Source organism: Carassius carassius, chromosome 44, assembly GCF_963082965.1.
Source record: "Carassius carassius chromosome 44, fCarCar2.1, whole genome shotgun sequence".
Classification (NCBI taxonomy): Eukaryota; Metazoa; Chordata; class Actinopteri; order Cypriniformes; family Cyprinidae; genus Carassius; species Carassius carassius.
Genome location: NC_081798.1, coordinates 18,666,092 through 18,689,204, shown reverse-complemented (window position 1 = coordinate 18,689,204; position 23,113 = coordinate 18,666,092). Strand labels below are relative to the sequence as shown.

The window sequence follows — 23,113 nt, the reverse complement described above, 5'->3', positions numbered from 1 at the left end:
AACCCCAACTAACTTTTCAAAATCCCAATTTGACTTTTGAACACATTAACAAGTCTCAGTCTCCATCAAGCTTAGTTGAAAACATAAAATAGCACATCATTTCCAATCCAGTTCCATGCAAAGCATGCTGGGACCTAGAAATACCCATTTATCAACATCTGTTTTGCATTCACTCACTAGACAGACACCAAAAGGGTCCATATTGGTACATTAAATGTACACATTAATATATAAAGTGTATATACTAGTACCTAAAATGTAGTGTTGAAAAAGGTACCACCCAAGTGACAGCTTTTTTTGAGTGTAACCAACAGTAAAATACTTTGCATTGCTTTTAGTTTTTTTTTTAAAGTGTACTTTATTCTAATAGACAAGAACTCCAAGTTTCCTAAAGACATCTGAGCAATGGAATTTAGAAAAGTCTGAAATCAAAAGTCTGTGAGAGAGAATGTATTATTATCTAAGACAAAACGTGAAGTCTATGAGCCAAGAGTAAACTTTTAAATATTTTGCTGTTGTTGGTTATATTTTGCAGCTTCTTTTTTTCTGTGGAGTGTCTTGAAGTCTCAAAGTGGGGCAATAATGGCTATCATTAAACTATCCTTTGCTCTGTTTGTTGGCTCTCGCAGGGCCAGGTCCATCAACCTCCTCATTCTCCATGCCTGTCCGGTCCTGCTTCCTCAACGCTAGCTCTCTTAAATGAGATCTGAATCTATCAGCCCCCCTCTCGCGCGGCCAGCTCAGTCTATGCAGATGCCTCTCGCCGTGAGGCCTGCCTCCTGGGAGATAGGAGTCCACCGGCATCCTCCTCTCCGCAGCTCAAGAGTTTCATTTCCATCCCTCTGATCTAAACAAGCCCATTACCGGCAGGACACAAGCCCGGGCGCCTGGAGAAAGCTTGCGGCTAAGCCACCGTGGCTCATAGCCACCTTCAATGGCCATACGTCTGGTGTAGGGACCACATATACGGCCCAGCACTTTATCAGAAGCTCTCCAGAGAAGCGAGGGGAATTGGCTCTTGTGGGTCTCGTCGAATCCTCCTCCTGTAGTCAATCAATTACGGGATCAAAAGGCGAGAGAGGAGAGGGTAACAAAGACGAGGACACACGGTTGACTGGGCGGTGCCTTGTGGAGGCAGAGAGCTGAAGAAAGAGCAGTGACGGAGGTGGAGGCCGAGGATCGGACAGCCAGAACATGTGCTTTAGCTTAATCCAGAAGAGACTTGAAACATCTCGCACATGCTTCGGAGAGAGGTTGACGATAAAAACACAAAGCATGTAGGATAAAGAGCACATTGTGAAATATAAAGACCTTAGCGCAATCATATAAGGTTGTCAAGAGGATAAAATATCAGCTCACCCTATAGGTTTATGCTCTGCAAAGCCAAATGAATCACAGAGGATTGATGTTCTAGAAGGTGCTTCAGAGATATGGTAATCCATATGATTTCTGCCGCTAAAAATACTAGGAATAGGGTTTTACAACAAGGATAATAAATGATTAAAATGATTGGTTGCTAAGAGTATGAAACTATCAAAAGTTGCCTCATGTTTCAGGACAAGTCATCATTTCTGCAATCTTTGTTTTATTTTCTCCATGTTTTATTTTATGGACATTTTGGTTTGCACCCACATGCAGGAGTGAGAGTAAAGTTTTATAGAATCAAGAATTTGCCGACTTAGTAAATGGCCACAAAGAAAAACTGGGCATCAAACACTTTTCAAGTCGTTCTGAACACAAGAATCAAAAGGAGACACACGACACATGACTAAAATTGTGATTTTGAATTTGAAAAACTGTGCTTAATATGCACAATGTGATTTTCTGTAAACTCTGTCAAAACTCTGATTGGCCCAATTTTTTTTCAGTGTTTTTGGCTCATTTGACAACTAGTGTCAACATGGTCACTTTGCAATTTGGGGCAAAAATCTGTGCGAAAGCTGTGTAGTATTCCAGTCTTCGCTAGCTTCAGCTTAATAGTTTGAGATAAATAGTTGCAAAAATGTACAAATATAGATGAAATTCTACTATTATATTCAACAATATTTGAATGTGCAATGTTTTTTATGCTTTTTTTGTCAACGTGTTAACAGCAAACTTTATTGGACTTAACTATGATTCTTGAGTCTTGTGCAGATCACAAAATAAATGAGAGAGTACATCCAGCCAGTTTATAAAGTCCTTTAGTGCGCTTCACATCGGGCTGCGAATAAGATTGTCAGACTTTATTCTGTGACAACAAATGGTATAGCAAATCCGCTGTACCAGGATGATATTATATAATATTTGTACATAAAATATTGATTTGAGATGTAGTATTTCATTAGCCAACCAAACATAAAGCTTCCCAGCAATAGTTATTATTGGGGAATAACATACCTCAGAATGTGGAGACTGACCAATCAGAATCTAGAATTCCACAGAGCTGTGTAATAAATTTATTGTAGAATTTGGACATGCACAGATATATGTGCTTTATAAGTATCAATCATTGGCCAATATGCTAATAATATGCATGCTAATATCTGACCCTGGACCACAAAACCAGTCACAAGGGTACATATTTGGAAATTTGGTTTTATACATCATCTGCAATAAGCTTTCCATTGATGTATGGTTTGTTAGGATAGCAATATTTGGCTGAGATAGAACCTTTTGAAAATCTGAACTCTTGAGGGTGCAAAAAAATATATAAATATTGAGAAAAAGTTCTTAGCAGTGCATATTACTAATAAAAATTATGTTTTGGTATATTTATGGTAAGAAATTTGCAAAATATCTTCATGGAACAAGATGATTACTTAATGTCCTAATGATTTTTAGCATAAAATAAAAAACGTGTAATTTTGACCGATACAATGTATTGTTGGCTGTTGCAACAAATATACCCATGCTACTTATGACTGGTTTTGTGGTCCATGGTTACATATGCAACTAGTTAATAGTAAGAATTGGTCCCTATACTAAACTGTTACCAATATTTCCCAAAATTTTACATATGATACTCCCCTACAAATTAGACTATGAAAACAAAGCTGCTTACTAGGTTTTAGAGAGGAGCTACAGTATAGCTATGATACGAAACTCTGACTGTGTGGTGATGAATAAAGATTCATAGTTAATCAAAAAGTGACAATGGTTGCATTGAGTTATCATCAGCATGATCAGCTGAAATCAGCTACAGCATGTGTAAAATGTCCAGGGTGTCATGTTGGGACAACAACAGCTGGATTTGGTATCATGTGGTTTGGAATTTCCGGCCATGCCATCAGCATACCAGCAGTTCCTGTGAGTCCAGACCAAAGAAGACAGACAGTGAGGAGGAATGGCAGAATGTGAATGACTTGCCACAACTGTACATACTGCACTGTGTGTTAAACTAACTCACATTCTGCAGTTTATTCACATGCAACTCTTTTCACCAATTCAGCAGTACACCCTCAAAAATTAAGGTTCTTTATTGACATTAACTGGTTCACGGAAGAACATCCATGGAAACTTTTGTTTGTACAGAATATTCTTTAAAGTGAAAAAGTGCTTCAGATTATTAAAATGTCCTTTAATTTTATTTATTTATTTATTTATTTATTATTATTATTTTTAAAAAACTATTCACTGAAAGGTTCTTTGTGGAACCAACATGTTTTTTCTTTTGGCCCTTTTGGCATCTTTATTTTCAAGAATGTAGATACTAACATGCTGATTAAAGTAGATGATTTATAGAATAAATCCAGGGGAAATAATAATCTGATACTGATACTGATAAAAAAAATGACAGCTTTTGTGAACCTGTACAAGGAGCTAAAGCTGATAAGCATAAGTAAAAAAAAGAAGAAGAAAAAAGAAAGATTATGCAATAATTTTTTTTCTTGAAAAAAAAAAAAGAAATATGTTTACAATTTATACAAATTATTATTTGGATTGTACAGGTCATTGGGGCCAATGTTTTATGATCTACTTAGGTTTTTGGGAAACACATGCCAGGAAGTTTGTGTTAAAACTTCTTTGAGTTATTCATTTTGAGTTTCATGAGTAATATTCATAGCCACACTTGATCAACTTCTCTCTATTAACAAACCATTACCTATGTGCCTCAGTAAACTCCTTATTTGATGCTTATTAATAGTTTGTAAGGTAGTTGTTAAGTTTAGGTATTGGGCAGGATAGGGATGTAGAATATGGTCATCCAGAAAATGTGCTAAGTACTAATAAACAGCCAATATGTTAACAACAGGCATGCTAATAAGCAAATACTTATAGTGAGAATTGGTCCCTATACTAAAATGTTTGCAGACTCATACTGGGACAAGACTAAAAACCTTAATATATAAATGTTTTTAGGAATGTTTTACATCTTGTCTCATTTCGAAGTTCTCATCAGGCCTCACCAACCTTTCCTGTACTCTACAATAATGCATATAATAAGGCACTAAAAATGGCCACAAATATAACCTAGAACAGCTTTCGTAGTCAAGCCTATCATAATTTTGTCAAACAAATTCAATACATAAAAGACAAACTCATGAAACTGTTTTAGTTTTAGATCTTTAATTGATAACATTTACGCCAGTGTTACAGTAAAGACACCAACAGGCTGAAGGTAGTAAATACCAAATACAAGGTTCCCACTAAAGCTACTACTTCATACAGCAGAATAAATTATACCATGATAACGTACACACATGCTGAAAGGAAATGGGAGAAAAGTATAAACACAAATGCGAACGAAAGCAGGTGCCCAGTTTGACGTCCCAGAGGGGCATGATAATATTAATATTTTTAATATCCAAATGTTGATTAACAAAGATGTTAGCCGTAGATGTTCTATACTAGAAGTCTTTTCATTGCTCATTTGATAAAGATATCGACAGTTGAAAGGGAAGTGGGCAGAGTTTGGGTCACGTGTTTTTTTTTTGAAGAGTTCTTTTTCCCCTTAAATGCACCCAATAAAACGTTCATGAGGAATTCATTGAGTCAGAAGCAGCCAGTTAGCACAGTCCGTTACATGAGCCATCGGTCACCTCCAAATATTATTAATGTCAATATTTCATCTTCATTATGGATCCACAGATGTGAAGCTGGGAATCATAAGCAAACGATTCACCTTCCTGTCAGTTTTAAGTGCGACTGTCTTTTATCAAGAGCTTCTCACGTTGAATCCTAAGAAAATGATACATAATAACTATCAAAAACAAAGAAACAAAAGCAGTGAATATAAACACAAAATTACAATATAAGACTTACAAATATCCCCTGCTTCATCTACCACACAACACCTTTTCTGTTTTAGTATAAAACATATTCTTTATAAACAAACAATAAACGATCTGCTTCATCTACTGTACAGTTCCATTTATGTGTCAAAATGTCACCTGTGAGTGCTACACAAATGTCGAAATTTCACATCTTTTTTGTACAAACTTGTGAATGCATGGAATTTTAATTACAGGAGACCTGGTGTGTGTATTTGTATTAGTTTATAACATAACAAAAGGGAAAATGAAATGGGAATGTAAGAAAGCAGTTGAGATGGATTGGTCACTGTAATCTGTTCACAGGCAGAAATAGGTGGAATGTTGTCAAAATTATCATAAAGTGTCAAAGGTATAGGGTCAGTTAGATTTTTTTTAAATAAATGTATTACTTTATTCAGCAAAGATTCAAAAAATTGATTAAAATGTACAGTCAAGACATTTATAACGTTATGAAAATGCTATAATATATGCTGTTCTTTTGAACTTTCAAAAAGAAAAAAGAAATCAAAGAAACTAAAATGATCATGTTTTCCATGAAATAATAATTAGAAATGTTTTTTGAGCAGAAATCAGTATATTAGATTTATTTCTAAAGGATCATGTGACACTGAAGACTGGTGTAATGATGCTGAACATTCAGCTTTGAATCACAAGAATAAATTACATTTTAAAATATATTCAAATTGAAAATGCTTTTTTTAAATTGTAATAATATTTCCTGTTTTTACTTTATTTTTGATCAAAGGTACCGTTTTCAAAAATATTTATTATACTGACCCCAAACTTTTAAACACTGTAGTACTTGGTCTAAAATTAATTTGTGCATTTGAAACATGTTACTTAGTTAATAAAAGCAAATTGTATAATCTAAACAGAATGTTAAATGTTTGCATTGCTTAACTCAAAACCATAATATAAATGTGTCAAACTATTCATTTGTGTCTAGTTTGAGGGGAAAGTGTTGCTTCACTCTAGAGAATTAACGAATACAATTTAGAAAAAGCGTTCTAAATCCAGTTTCCTGATATGTCGTTTTCTTTCTCCCAGATGATTGCTTAAAACAAAACTGGCATTTGAGCGAGGGGAAAAATCACTGGTCCTTTAAAAGCACAGCTAATTCCCAGCAGAAATCCAGACTTCCCACAGAGTAGTCAAGTTTGCATGGAATGTCAAGTGAAATATGAAGTCAGAGAAGGTCAAATCGCTCAGGAACATTACAGCTGTAAGGAGAAAAACACTCGACCCCCTGTTCTTTTTTGGCCCACTGCTAGCATTTCACATAAAAAACTCCGGGGTTTGAATTAGTACAAAATGCTACGTGTGGATCTTGAAACAACGAAACTAAACAATAGTTACGATAATCATAATTACAACAACTGTAAGGGCAAATGTAATAACAATATCAATAGAAAACAAGCAAGATTATCCATTGTAATGACACTGAGATTCATACACGACTATGCACAGTGAGGTGAAAGAACGTTTTGGAAATGGCTCGGAATGCGTTCTTGCATCCGTTGACGTGCCTGCAGCCACTGCATGGTCCTTTTGTCTGAATTAGAGGTACAAGACAAGCCCAGAATTACGAGAAGGTCATGTCAAACGGAATGGCAAGAGTTTCTTGTCTTGAGAATCAGAGTGAAAGCCTCTCACACCCGTGCTGGCGGATGCACTGAAGAGCTCCAGTTGGTCGGAGGAGGTGTCTGTGCATCTGTGAGCGTGTGAAGGTGTTTGTAGTGATCAGACTCAGTAAGCCTGTCCCGTCTCCACCTGCAGAAGTCCCAGCACCGCCGAATGATCGGCCAGCTTCATCCTTCTCTGAGTCGACAGACCCACGTTCTTGGCCAGATAGTCCACAGCGGCTGTAGTGAAGGACACACAAACATGTTCTCATGAGTAGGCATTCCCCGTAAGAGCAACCTCAGATCTATCTATCTATCCATCCATCCATCCATCCATCCATCCATCTATCTATCTATCTATATTCTGTATCTGTATTCAACAAATGGCACATATAAAGATTAATAAAATATATTACAAACTAAAATGGGCATTTAGTCAATCAAGGGCCAGAGAGATGGAAACGCCTGGGGCCATTCATTCAGCTCTGTGTGTGTGTGTGTGTGTGTGCCAGTCTTTATTACTCTGAGCGTTTGAGATTTCATGCTTCATATTCGGCTCAATTTCAGCAGCTCTCTCGTCGGACTCATTAAACAGATCAGTCCTCTCAATCTCACTCATAATTAACCTGACATTCGCTCGTCAGATCTCTTCAATCAACCCTCCTGCACCTTCTGATGGACCTGACACTACTTCACACTCACACACACACACGTTTACCTACACATCTCACCGCAGACAAACCACAGACTTCTAAAGAGCTCGTTATAATGTCTACAAACTAACCCAAACCTCAAAACATCTATTTTTGCATAAAAACGAAAAGATTTTGAATCATTTTAATAAATATTTGAAGACTTCCTCAAAGGGAGTTTTTTATTTAGATAACCTATGGGGAACAATTTTATCCCCAAACTAAAGTTTGGACACAATATCTCAAGGTGTTTAAGACATATACATCACAAAACACGTGTGTAGATAGAAACCACTGACTTCAGTGACAACATCAGCCTCTGATTATGTTAATTCAATCAGTCAAACAATCAGTCAATCCTTTCCTGCCCTGAAGCTTGTGTGTATGTGTGTGTGTGAGAGAGAGAGAAAGAGAGAGAGGTGACTAAGAGGGCATTAGGACCCTCGGGGTGTAAAAGTGGGCTTTGAAGTGTCCGTTTCCCATTTGAGTGCTGGGGTCTTTATCAGGAGCATGTGTCTGCCCTGTTCTGATGGGCAGAGGGGTCAGAGAGACGGGCACTTCTCACCCTCAGAGAGGAAACACATGCTAACCGTCGATACAAACAGGGCATTAGTGTATAATAAACTGTAGTGGTTCGCTACTGAAAAGATCAACACATGCTGTACTTGCTCAACAAGGATGCATTTATTTGATTAAAAATACAGTAATAACAGTAACATTTTGAAATATTATAACAATTTCAAATAACTGTTTTCTGTGTGAATATACACTGAACAAAATTGTAAACGCAACACTTGTTTTTGCCCCCATTTTTCATGAGCTGAACTCAAAGATCGAAGACTTTTTCTATGTACACAAAAGGCCTATTTCTCTCAAATATTGTTCACAAATCTGTCTAAATCTGTGGTAGTGAGCACTTCTCCTTTGCCGAGATAATCCACCCACCTTACAGGTGTGGCATATCCAGATGCTGATTAGACAGCATGATTATTGCACAGGTGTGTCTTAGGCTGGCCACAATAAAAGGCCACTCTATAATGTGCAGTTTTATCACACAGCACAATGCCACAGATGTCTCAAGTTTTGAGAGAGCGTGTAGTTGGCATGCTGACTGCTGGAATGTCCACCAGAGCTGTTGCCCATGAACTGAATGTTCATTTCTCTACTATAAGCCATCTCCAAAGGTGTTTCAGTGAATTTGGCAGTAGATCCAACTGGCCTCACAACCGCAGACCACATGTAACCACACCAGCCCAGGACCTCCACATCCAGCATCTTCACCTTCAAGATCATCTGAGACCAGCCACCCAGACAGCTGCTGCAACAATCGGTTTGCATAACCAAACAATTTCTGCACAAACTGTCAGAAACTGTCTCAGGGAAGCTCATCTGCATGCTCGTCATTCTCATTGGGGTCTCGACCTGACAGCAGTTCGTAATCGTAACCGACTTGAGTGGGCAAATGTTCACATTCGATGGCATCTGGCACTCTGGAGAGGAGTTCTCTTCACAGATGAATCCTGGTTTTCACTGTAAAGGGCACAAAGCAGACAGTGTGTATGATGTTGTGTGGGTGAGCGGTTTGCTGATGTCAACGCTGTGGATCTAGTGGCCCATGGTGGCGGTGGGGTTATGGTATGGGCAGGTGTATGTTATGGACAACAGGTGCATTTTATTGATGGCATTTTGAATGCACAGAGATACCGTGACGAGATCCTGAGGCCCATTGTTGTGCCATTCATCCACGACCATCACATCATGTTGCAGCATGATAATGCAAGGCTTCATGTTGCAAGGATCTGTACACAATTCCTGAAAGTGAAAACATCCCAGTTCTTGCATGACCAGCATACTCACCGGACATTTTACCCATTGAGCATGTTTGGGATGCTCTGGATCGGTGTATACGACAGCGTGTTTCAGTTCCCGCCAATATCCAGCAACTTCACACAGCCATTGAAAAGTGGACCAACATCCCACAGGCCACAATAAACAACGTGATCATTTCTATGCGAAGGAGATGTGTTGCACTGCGTGAGGCAAATGGTGCTCACACCAGATACTGACTGGTTTTCGGACACCCCCAGACCCCCCCAATACAGTAAAACTGCACATTATAGAGTGGCCTTTTATTGTGGCCAGCCTAAGGCAAACCTGTGCAATAATCCTGCTGTCTAATCAGCATCTGGATATGCCACACCTGTGAGGTGGATGGATTATCTCGGCAAAGGAGAAGTGCTCACTAACACAGATTTAGACAGATTTGTGAACAATATTTGAGAGAAATAGGCCTTTTGTGTACATAGAAAAAGTCTTAGATCATTGAGTTCAGCTCATGAAAAATGGGGGCAAAAAAAGTGTTGCGTTTATAATTTTGTTCAGTGTATTTAAAAATTGTAATCGATTCCCTTAATGCAAAGCTGAATTTTCAGCATCATTACTTTAGTCTTCAGTGTCATATGATCCTTCAGAAATAATTTAATATGCTGATTTGAAATCGGAGTAATATATATTGTTTTCATAGTATTTTTGATAAAATAAATTCACCCTTGGCAAGACTTACTGACAAATATTCAACTGCAGAGACATACAGACACACAAAGCATATAATGGCGGAGAAGTACGTACTCTGGCCGTACTGGCTGTACTGGTATCCAGCAGTGACGGGGTCCACGCTGTAGCTGGTGGCGCTGTATGTGGGGGGACAATAGGATTGAGAGGAAGCCAGACTGTCCACACTCTTGATGGGGTCTGAGCGCTGGCTGCAGCTCGCTGAGATGGGGTTAGATGCCTCCAGACTGCCGTGGAGAGGAGAGATGGAGAAATCGTGCTGAGCCTGGGATGGGACGGCACTGGGGTTACTCAAAATACTCATCACCTAGAGAGACACAAAGACAGAAGCTGGTGTTTAGGAGGAATAACCAGCTTGCATGTAAAATGACCAATAAAGGACAACCTGCTTTTTATGCCACCTTGACGGCAAAATATAAAGTTGCATTTAGTTTCACAAACAAAAAGACATTGTGCATTGTATTTGCTAAATGAAATCCAGTACTTGTTTCTTACTATTTTTGGGTGCTGATTTCAGAATATAGTGCCTGTTTTGCTTAAGCATGTCATAGATTCTCACTAAATATGATGCTTTTTGTTGCATTTTTGCTTTCTAGAACCATTTCTAAGGCAAACAAGTCTTGTTTTGTATATTTGATGCTTTTGATCTTTTGCATGTGTTTAAGAGTGGCAAATACTTTACCAAATACTTTAACTTTGCAGATATTTAATGCTCTGAGTTATCAAATGGTACAATGGCAAGAGTTCCTCTCACAAGGCAATTCACACAGTCCTAAAAAATACAGAGGGAAGGTACAGAGAGTGAATTGGTGCCAGGCATAGAGCACAGCCAGCATCCTAGAGTGATTAGCAGCGTCCAGAAAGAGTTATACAGCAAAAGAAAGAGACGGGGAGCGCAGCCAGACCCATCAGACCCCAGCGTCAGTGCCAAACAGACCCCTGCTCCGAGGCCTCCAGCACAACAAGCACAGAGGGAGAAGATAACCCCGCCCCCAGGTCCCAGAAACACCCCCATGCTCATGAATAATAATGAGCAGCGGCCCTAACAGAGCCAAGTACGTGATCTCCCATCCCTAACACATAGGCCGCGCTCTTAAACTAATATTAATGTGAGCACAAGCTGTTTGTTCATCTGTTTGTGTGTTGAAAAAAAAAGAATTTGCAATAAACTCAATTAATGACTGTTCCAATATTTTCTTACCACCACTAATTTTGCAATAAAATTCATATATTTTGTCATGAATGACCTACTATATTCATCAAATTCATCCCACAATGCAATGCAATGCACTTGACCCTCCATTCCTAGTATGAGGAATGAAACAGAGCACATATACTGTATAAAGCATCAGACACACACACACACACACACACATATATATATATATATATATACACACACACACACACACACACACACACACACACACACACATATATATATATATATATATAAATATATATTTATATTTTTGTGACCAAGTATCATATAATAACCCTGAAAATAAATATAGAAAAATCTTTTTTTTTTTGTATTTATTCACCAACTATCACATAATAACACCTCATTTAAATAATAACAATAATAATAATAATAATAATAAAAATACATTTAACAATATATATATATGTTTTTAAAAAATAGTTTGCTACATACACTAGCAATGCAAATAGGTCACCTTCGACTACATTCTAGCTTAGAAAAATAAACAACAGGATTTTACTCTCTTTAAACAACATGGAGCATGAGGTCTGGTGAAAAGGTCAAAAAACAGGGAAACCGATTAAGAAAGGAATAAGAGTGAAAGAAGAAATAGTGTTTGGGGATGGAGAAGAGTTTTCCAGGAAGCCCCACACATGGTCTTCCCTCTCAGCCTACAGAAAGCATCCTTCCCAGCATCAGGTTCACGTTGCGTCTCGATACGCTACGCTGCCCTTTGACTCCCTTTGGCTGCTAAACCAATTAGAGCATCCAGAGCTGCTTAAACACACACAGACGTGACACACACAAACTCATATACGTGTGAGTTTAAACACAGTTCACATGGCGACATCAGCAGCACAAACCGCCAAAACAACGAGAGGCGCGCACGAGCGCACGGGGAAAATTAATCACATTATGATTAATATTCCCTAAATGTCTCGCAGGAAATATGGAGCACTTGAGGCGCATCAGACACATAACGCTGGTTAGCAGTTTCCTCATGTAAATTCTATCAGTATGGAAGCCCGTTCTGCACGCATGTGACATGCATCTGCATAAGAGGGAGATTCATTGCCGTGTCTTTATAAGAGACACATGTGATGTGGCCATATGGTTGGAAGATTCATACGTTTCCTGATTATAGCAGATTATGCGAATGGAAAGCACAAGTAGCCCTTGTTGGTGGCCACACGAGGGGGCCGTGGGGTGGGATGGGGGCGGACAGCAGCTGCAGGGGTGGGAGAGATGTAGTCATCGGTTAATTGAAGCTTGATTACACTGCTTCCTTCTTTATATGCACATTAAATTAAAGCGGCAGACAATCAGGACTGACTCCTCTATCAGCGCTTCTAATTATAAAGCGCCAAATTCCAGCAGCGCTTCCTCAACAGAGCCACGTTGACCTCCTTTAGAAAGTGAATCTCTAAACCTTTGCTAGAAAGACCAAACTGTTATTTTCTAATGTTACACTCCTGGTTTCTTCAAGATGAATCCCTGCTCTAATACAAGTCGTATCTCCAGTAAATGGCTCATTATATAAATGGGGTCACATTTCAACACTAAAGTACAATTAGGGGAGAGCAGGGGCGAAAGTACCATTTTTCAGAAAAACATCATTTTAAAAGATAATGTTGTAGACAGAGATATATTTCTGCTGTGGTCAGTAACTCATAAGTCTGGTCTATCAATACCAGGTGGTATTTTGTAGAAATGTAGAAAGGGTTCAGTATAATTTCAATTTGAACATAAGTTGCACATTGTTACTTTTGACCCCATCGGTTGGGACGAAAGTAACACACAGGTTGGTTAAAAGTAACACAACAATATAAGCTAGATTTATTTTCTGTTACTCTTATTTTTATTAAGTATACCTGACTATGACCTTGTTAATATGTAACTGCAAACATATTCTGTCTTTTATTTTTGCAAAAAAAAAAATTTAATTACATATTTATATTTATATTTTTATTTTAAATTTAAGTTTCATCAAATGTCTCAAAACCCGACTGTACAAACTTTATTTATTTATTTTTTTATTTCAGTGTATTTTTGTAAAACATTTTTTCAACAGAATGAACAATATAATAATTAAATTACACTGGCATAATATAAATTCTAAACACAATGTAACAGTAGGCCTATTCATGTTTCCATCCAGTTGTTTTTATGCATAAATTCAAAATGTGCATTAAAACATCTGGAAACACTGCAAATTCATAGCTGGAGGTGTAAAAGCTAAGGTATGGCTAACACCTAAATATAACTAAGGTAAATGCGAGGTAGGAGCTGCACAGATGTTCCTCTATGTCCAGAAACGCTCTCTCATAAACATCTGGATAAAACCAGACCACTGTTTGTCTTTCTGACCCTCACTCAGACATATTCTTTTGGTATAATATGACATAAACATTTTAATAAATGATGCAAGACACAGAAATTCACAGAATAGCATGTACCGGAACAAAATAAATACTTCTTGTCACTGTAGCGGGACAAAAGTAACAACTGTTACTTTCGTCCCGACAGGAACTCCTGGCATTTAAACCTGATTTACTTTTATACTAAAAAACTTTGATAATGCAAACTTTAGGATGTGTTAAAGCACTAAATAACCTGTAGATTGATCATTACTGTGACACATGAAACAAAAAAAACAACACAACTAATTAAAAAAAATTACCGCTTCAATAATTTACTTTTTGTACTCGAAAACAGTTTTACCGACCTAACTGCGGGAAATGATGAGGAAATCACGTGATATTTCTCAGCTCCATCAAGGATTGAATGCTGAATATACCGTCATAGATGGGAATGCAAATGCAGTAATAGGCTCTGAGAAAATCGCTTTGTTACTTTCGTCCCGCGTTACTTTCTCCCCGGTTCTCCCCTACTATTAGTTTCTGAATGATAGAATAGAATAGAATAGAATAGAATAGAATAGAATAGAATCATTATACACAGGCACAATGAAACTACACTTCAAGAATAATTTTTTGAAGAATGTCGATGACCAAACAGTAAACAGTAGTCATTGACTTCCATAGAATGAAAAAAAATATTACAAAAGTTAAGGGCTACCGTCAACTGTTTGGTCACCAACATTCTTCAAAATATCTTTTTGTGTGTGTGTTTTCAGCAGAAGACAACAACTTAAGGGCGAGTAAATGAATTAAATTTTTTTTGGGTGAACTGTACCTTATAGTTATGGTCAAATTTTAAACTCTTGCCCCCAGTTTCACAGACAAGGCTTAAAATAGTCCCAGATTAAATGCATGTCTTAGCAGTTTTAAGTGAAAGAAACTTGCACTGATATGGCCTAATACCAGACCTTGGATTCATACAAGCAGTTTGCAATGACTAATTTCATATTGGATGTGTTTATTAAACTGACCAATTGCGGTTGTGTTGTTCTGTGTGCAACAGCATTTTAAACTGTCATAGTTAGACATTGTTCAGGGGAATCGTGACCTTCACGCACCTTGACCAAAAGTGGCGTAACCATTGAACTTCGCCGCAGGGGAAAGATTAAGCTCAGCTGAGATTGTATTACAAATCTACCCACCCAGAACATTAACGCAGCTAAATAAACAAAAATCAATATCATTCAGACTATTAATCTGATACGAGTGTGTGTGACATATCTGCGCAAAACAAGCACCTCCGGCGAACTGATCGGCTGATAGTACAGTTCAAAAAACTAAATAACCCTTCATTTCACAAACTTGAATTCTCTTTCCTCCCCATGTAAGCTATACATTTCTTTCCTTTGTTTCGACTATATCTTCTGCAGTGCTTTTCTCGTTTGTTGTGCGTCGTGTGTGCGGTAGATAATGGAAGTCAGTGCTCCAGTGTTTAAAGGACACAGCCCAGAGGCAATGCCTTCCTCTCTCCAAGTAGATTACTCCATAAATAATAATAAAAAACTAATTAATTCTCCAACTTCTGAGACCCTCCAGCCTGAGGCGGCGCAAACCCAGAATTGTAAATTGATACAATGTGCATCCTTTCAGATAAACAAATAGTGCATGTGCAACACACTAAAGGGATTCTTTCATACCACTCCACTTTCCTTAACAGTCAATTTATATATTTTTGTCTGCTTAAATATACGATGAGTCCTTTCGTGTTTAGTCAAGCTCTGGAGAAATGGCTCGACAACTGCGGAGCTAAAAGGACTCTGTCGGGTGCAGATGACATTTCAAGAGGCGATTTTCCCATAAGCCAAACATAAAGGTTGTGCTACAACTGCATGTGCACTCAATTGTACATGTTCACTAGAAGAAAAAGAAGAAGAAAAAAGAAGTAGTACTGGAAACAATTGTTGGAAAAATTGGAATTGCGAACAACTCAATCTTCCTATATATTAAGCATTCAAAATATTGCTATAGTATTACTGTGCAAATTATAAATGATCGCAATCTGGCACAAATCACTGCCACTTTCACTCACCATTGACCAACAGATTTTCATAACTTTTCCAGTTGTTTGTCATTACTGGATAAGAAATATTAAAAGTCATTTCACAGAGATTGCACTCAATATAATATTCTGGTCATTAGGGTTATGATAGTTAACTAAAACAAAAACTAAAATGACAATTTTATTTAAATGTAAAAACAAAAAAAAAATGCTATTAAAACTTAAATGTATTATATTCATTATTTATTATTATTTTGAATAAATTAAACATTTAGATTTAGATCAAAATTTCTTATTTTAATTTAGATTAAATCTTTAAACTAAAATGAGACTTTATGTATATAAGCAAAAACTAACCAGCTATATATATATATTTTTTTTTTTTGAATGTTTTGTTGGCTGAACAATTGACACTGCCGTACACTAAAGTATATTAAAATAAATGGTCTCTACTTCTATCCTCCTTTTAGTACATGAACTGACTATTTTATTGTTATTATTGATGTAGTTGCATTTTTTAATTGTTTTTTCTCCCCCACAAATTTAGTAAAACCAAACTATATCTAAACCTACACATACATATTCACCAGAATAATTTCCACAACATCCAACAATAACTAAAAGTACATAAAAATACATAAACAACAACTTTTCATCTCTTTCTAGATGCTTGAAGTTGTTGTTTATTACAAACAATGTTTTTTTTCAAGGAATTGTCAGAACATCAAAACAAATATGGCATCTACTTCGACCAATGTCTATTTATACCACAGAGGTAAAAACAGATATACAACATTTCAAAAGGAAACAAACTACATTTACTAAAGATAAATAAAGAACGCAGTGAAATTCAGGGATGGCAGACAGATAGAGAGGATGCGAGGAGGAGGTTTATGTGCGGAGAGATTGAGACGGGGGGCTTTTAAGAGTACAAAGACTCCAGTGGCAGCACTGAGTTTGCCTTCAGGCCAGCCTGCCAACAGAGCAGATAGCACAGGCCTCTTCACCCTTGCCAGGCTCACGGCCAACACACACACTACTCTTAATCTAGCCCAGAGTGGATTAGACAGTTCCTCTCACCACTAACTCCCCCCTACCCTAATGCCCTCCAGTGCAACCTTCAAGTTTAGTGCAGGTCAGAAGGGCAGACGGAGGGGAATTAGCTCACTCAGTGTGTGTGAGTTATCTGAGAGCCACAGAATATCATCTCTTCTCTTTACTGATCAGCGGGGCTGATAGTCGCCTTTACTGGAAATTATGAGTGCATTTTCACACTCCTGCTGACAATTGTTCATCTGTGTTTCAAAGGACAGTCCTGGGGCCAAGATTACGGCAAATAACACTTGCTGTAATTTATCAACACCTTCGACTGACGCCCATTCGGGATTACAGTAGAGTAATGTAAAATAGAGAATCCTGGAAGAACTGCAGCAATCAATGTAGAAAATTTATGAAAAATATTTTAGGCGCATCACTGTGGATACTTCATTTGATATTGTAACAGTTGAGGTCAAAAGTTTACACCCCCCTTTCAGAATCTGCTAAATGTTAATTATTTACCAAAATAAGAGGGATTCATGTTATTCATGTTTATTTGGTACAGACCTGAATAAAATATTTCACATAAAAGTGGTTTACATATAGTCCATTCTTAATACTGTGTTTTTACCTGAATGATCCACTGTGTTTTTTTTTTTTTTTTTTGTCATTGTTGTTCATGTTTGTCCTATGTTTGTCCTGAACAGTAAAACTGCCTGCTGTTCTTCAGCAAAATCATTCAGGTCCCACGAATTCTTTGGTTTTCTAGCATTTTTGTGTATTCAAATCCTTTCCAACAATGACTACATGATTTTGAAATCCATCTTTTCAGACTGAGGGCCACTGAGGGACTCATATGCACCTATTACTAAAGGTTCAAACGCTCACTGATGCTCCAGAAGGACAAACCATGCATTAAGAGCTAGGGGCTGAAAACTTTTGGAGTTCAAGATCAGGAAAAATTGAACTTGTTTCGTCTTCAGGGAAACATGTAACTATCTTCTATAGACTTTGAACGGCAGTACTAAATAAAAAAAATATGATATTTACGCAAAATAAGAAAAAAATTGTTTTTTTTAACACACTTAATGCATCGCTTATATATATATAAAATATATATATATATATATATATATATATATTATATATATATATTATATATATATATAACGATGCAATAAGAGGTGGGCAGGGACTTTTAAATATATATAATAAATATTTATATGATGAATGTATATATCAAATATTTCTAATAATCCACACAAATTGGCTGGTAATCAGATGCTTTTTAAACAGGACTATGGATTAAGCGCTCTCCTCCACTTCCCATAGTGGTGCTCATCTGAGACAAAATGACTATTTAAAAATAACAGTGGTTGCATAAATTCAATTAGAGGCTTTTGGTCACGGTGGAAGGGGAGCGTGGGCCAATTAACCAGCCTGGGAGCTTCAGCCAGCCTGACTGCTGACACAGAACAGATGACAGGGGCCGCTCGCTGTGTCACAGCTGTAATTGGCCAAAGCACATTAATCAAAACTGAAAAGAGGCTTCCGAATAGAAAAGAGAAGGAGCGACGAGGAAGAGAAAAGGGCGATAGAAATGGGGGGGGTGGGGGGGTGAGGGAGAAAGTGAAATGAGTAAATGGACAGAGACGCAGAAAGATAGACAGAGATAGGTGAGAAAATGATGGGGAAGAATATAAATGGACCACTTATGAGGACACTGGGGAGCGATGCATTCTAGTGTTTGCACTGCAGAAGTAGCTCTGTTCCAAAATAAAGTGCAGCTGCCAAATAGAGTAGAATAATAAAACAGCATAACCGCAATGGAACAGAATTATTGACTTATTTTGAATCCTTACATAGACTCACAACTGATTTCGCATGAACATTTTTCTTGAGTTAATGATGGATAGACTGATTTTTCACACACACACTCACACACACACACACACACACACACACACCGGCAATACCACAACTGAGGTTCCCTTGAGCAAGGCACCGAACCCCCAACTGCTCCCCGGGCGCCACAGCATAAATGGCTGCCCACTGCTCCGGGTGTTTGTTCACAGTGTGTGTGTGTTCACTGCTCTGTGTGTGTGCACTTTGGATGGGTTAAATGCAGAGCATGAATTCTGAGCATGAGTCACCATACTTGGTTGTATATCACGTCACCTCACAGACAAATACTATTTCTGCCTTTCTAGTTCAAAATATCAATGTGTTACTTGCTGTTTATAATTATGAAATTTACTAGCAATTTCTGAGTGAAATTCGTTAATGGCAATCTTTATTTTCAGTGTACTTTGAAGGTTTAAATTTGGTGCATTTTCAAGTTTTCCTTTCTCTTTGGAGTGTTACAAGCTGTTTGTGAATAGATAAGATCCCTAAAGTTGCAAAGACTAAAGTCTCAAACCCAAAGAGAAATTCTTTATAAAAGTTTAGACTCATCCACGCCCTTCTAAAACACCTTGTTTAAACACGCCCCTAAACATTTCTAAACAATATCATATTTTTAATATTTAGCAAAAATGACTTTCATATATAATGAAATATTGTGTTTTTAATGTGTTGACCTATTTTATTGAACTCACCTAGATCATTTTCCCCACAGTGCATGCTGGGATTGCTACCTATGATGCCTTCTTATGCTGTTTAGGTAGGGAGCTCACTAGGCTGGAGCAGAGCTAGTTTAACGCAGGGCAGTAGGTTTCTGGAGGAGAAGGGAGCGTGTGATAATCGTGCTCAATTACATTCTGATTGACACTGACAGAATCTGGGCACTGACATACAGGACACAGATGAGAGGCATTATCAGCCGCTGAAACAAGCTGTCACTCTTTAAAGGATGTTTACTGTACTAAATAGTGTGCATGTGCCCTCTACCTCTCTCCCCTGGTCAGTCACACCTCACATCAGCAAAAACACACTGACAGCTGCGGACAAACGCTTCTCAGAAGGGCTTCTAATGTAGGCATGCACAATATAGTGGCAAACAAATCATACCAGCCAGGATTATGTTTGAAAATTTGTGTTGAAATCTATGGAATAGATTAAATAAGCTGAAAATGGAAGCATACAAAGCCTGAACTCAGTCAACACACAATTAATCTAAACATATATATTTTTTTTTCTATTGTGCATTATAATGTCAGTCAAATTAGAAAGGATCTTTAGTGTGATATATATATAAGTTTAATGTAGGCCATGATAATTGTTCAAGAATTTTATATAATATAAAAGATAAAAATATAAATTCAATAACTGTCAAAATGTCAGAATGAGGGACTTTTATATTTATAATATTACCCAAAATAAATACATAATAATACTTGTTAGAATTGCTATGATTTTTATTTATTAAGAATAATTTGTAATAATAACTGTTAGGGTGTACCGCCGGTGAAGGTGTAAAATCAATGATGATGGAGAAGAATTTTCAATCCAGTGTGTTTATTTTGGTGCAAAAGTGATTCCCAAGCAAAAATATATACAGTAACAAAAATAAAGCAAAATAAATATAAATTCATAAGAGTTTCACATGTATTCTGGCTATGCCAATATTCAGGCCCAAAAATACAAGGAGTGAACCCACACTCCAAACACTCTCCTGAAAAATGGCTACCAGGAGCCCTTTTATAGCGTTAGGCTCCTCCCACTTCAGGAACATACCAGAGACTAGCTGTCTTAGGCTTTTTCAAGGGGCAATGCGGTCTAGTATGCCCTGGCTCACCACAATTAAAACACACAACTTCATTTTTGACTATGGGTTGAGGTAGGGGAACAGATGTTGTGGGTTCAATGTATGTAGATTTCAGAATCTTAGCTTGGCTTTTAGAGCTTGACCACACCCCCAAACCCTCAGACTTACCCTTGGTGGCCTGCAGGACGCCAGTATAGTGGAAGTTTCCTGGACCCCTCCTTGCAGAAATATAGGCCTCCACCAGGTTAGCAGCCTGTCCAGCAGTGGTTGGATTCCGTTCCTTGACCCAGGTCCTCACCTCTGGATGCAACACCCGTAGAAACTGTTCAAGCACCATAGCCTCCATTATGTTGTCTTTGCTGCTTTTGTTGAACTGGACCCACTTGCAAAACAGATCTTTAATACGGGTGTAGAGCTCTTGGGGTGACTCATGCATAGGGGTATTTAAAGAACGGAACCTTAACCGATAGGTCTCAGTGCTGATCTCATACTTTTTCAGTATGGCTTCCTTCAGCTGGTCATAATCCTGTGTCTGGGAAGAGTTCATGGCCACAAAAGCACTCCTGGCCTTGCCTGTAAGCAGGGGTATTAGGCGTATGGCCCAGTCTCCTCTCGGCCATTGGTAAACTTCCGCCAGTCTCTCAAAAGTGGTCAAAAAGTGTTCTATGTCATCTGTGTCCTCAAGCCTGGCCAATCTTGGCTCCTGGCTTTTAACCCTGGCAGCTGTTCCATCACCGTCTGTGCCTGAAACTCGGGAACGCTCCATATCGAGCTGCATTTGGGTGACTTGATGACTGAGAACTTTGTAGTGTTGCTCTCGTCTTGCTGTTTCTTGTTCCTGCCGTTCATCTCGCTCTTGCTGATACCGCATGAAGGACTCAAACATCCGTGAAAGAGCCGTCACTGCAGCCTCCCCTCCAGCAGATGGAACCTCAGCAGGTTGCTCACTTGCCTCTGGGTCACCTCCTATGGCACCCTGGTCCACATCCTGAACTGTGCCTTCCACAGGCTGACTCCTTAGTTTGGGAGGCATGTCAGAAAAGGCAATCTCCCCCACACGTCACTTGACCGGTACTAATCCCACTTCTGACACCACTTGTTAGGGTGTACCGTCGGTGAAGGTGTAAAATCAATGATGATGGAGAAGAATTTTCAATCCAGTGTGTTTATTTTGGTGCAAAAGTGATTCCCAAGCAAAAATATATACAGTAACAAAAATAAAGCAAAATAAATATAAATTCATAAGAGTTTCACATGTATTCTGGCTATGCCAATATTCAGGCCCAAAAATACAAGGAGTGAACCCACACTCCAAACACTCTCCTGAAAAATGGCTACCAGGAGCCCTTTTATAGCGTTAGGCTCCTCCCACTTCAGGAACATACCATGTATAAATAAATGATAATTTTAAAGCAAGATAAACTATACAAACATATTAAATAAATGGTATTAACATGCAACCTATGCATCACATTATTAATTACAAAATTTTGTCTCCACATTACAAAGAAAAATGTCTGAGAAATGATAGTTTCCCTGATTTCCCCCTGTGATGTCACTGACAAAAATGAAAGTGCCCTTCCAATTGGGCAATTAGCAGCTTTAAAATGGCAGCCGTCGCTGCACATGGGTTTGCCAGTAAAGAGGTGACCCACAATGTGAGTATAACAGTATTTTATGTGTACATGTTAGTTTGTTACCGAGGAAATAAACTGTTAACATTTGTAAAAGAGTTTGGTGTGGTTTCTTTGAAGGTTAAATCATATAACAAAACAAAACATTTAGCATTGAGACAAAACAAACAACCAACAAAAGAAAAGAAAATTATATAAAAACATGGAACTAAGCAGAGAGCCTATCACACCACCTAAACAGAAAAATAACCACACATCTAGTATAGGATGTTAATTTGCCGGCATGTAGATTGTGTGTGTATATTGGTGTAAACTGTTTATGGGGGTACAAGTACTTCAGCAGTTCTTTCAAAATAAAAGTCCTTTTAGTCTTAGGTCACAGGCTCACTAAGATAAGATTTTTTGCATATTGTATCATCAAAAATTTCAATTTGAGTGCCTCTGTAATAATAAAAAATAATTATATATATATATATATATATATATATATATATATATATATATATATTAGTGATAAACAGGTGATTTCATTTTGTAGAATATTCACTGTTGGTGAGTGAAGTTCACATTTTTTTTTGTATTAGCCATCACATTTCCTTCTTAAATATTTCCACAGATCATGGCTTCAGTCTGTCAGCTAAATGTAATTTTATTAATAAGATTCGGGAGGAGCACGTCAGATACTTAGCCTAATCAACACAGGTGGACCATAATCAAGTAATCAATCCCATAGTATAAATATCGCTGACTTACCTCTATCCATTGACGGTTTATCAGCATGCTGGTTCGCTTCGTCTGTCACCTTACCACAGACCCAATTTTCGTACCAACGAAGAGAGCTACACAGGAGATTTATAAGACCTGCTGCTTTTGCCGGACCCGAGATCATTTGTACCCAGCCAAACACGGCCGTTGAGCAGCATTAAGCGTCATTGTGACAGCTGCTCTCATCGCCAAGCCACACGTCGTGGC

General features: G+C 37.9%; 1 protein-coding gene across 2 annotated transcripts in view; it reads right to left on the bottom strand.

Annotated features, from left to right (window-relative positions):
• Positions 1-5,797: 5,797 nt before the first annotated feature.
• The window catches only part of pax7a (paired box 7a), a 70,793-nt gene continuing 53,477 nt past the window's right edge, over positions 5,798-23,113 (bottom strand). The window contains exons 8-9 of one of the 2 annotated variants that reach the window (XM_059537617.1): positions 10,198-10,447; positions 5,798-7,117 (exon numbers count right to left, since the gene is read on the bottom strand). In XM_059537617.1, coding sequence (XP_059393600.1) covers positions 7,002-7,117; positions 10,198-10,447 — 366 coding nt within the window. In that variant the 3' untranslated portion in view covers positions 5,798-7,001. The remainder of the gene's footprint in view (positions 7,118-10,197; positions 10,448-23,113) is intronic. The other variant, XM_059537616.1, reaches the window with a different exon arrangement.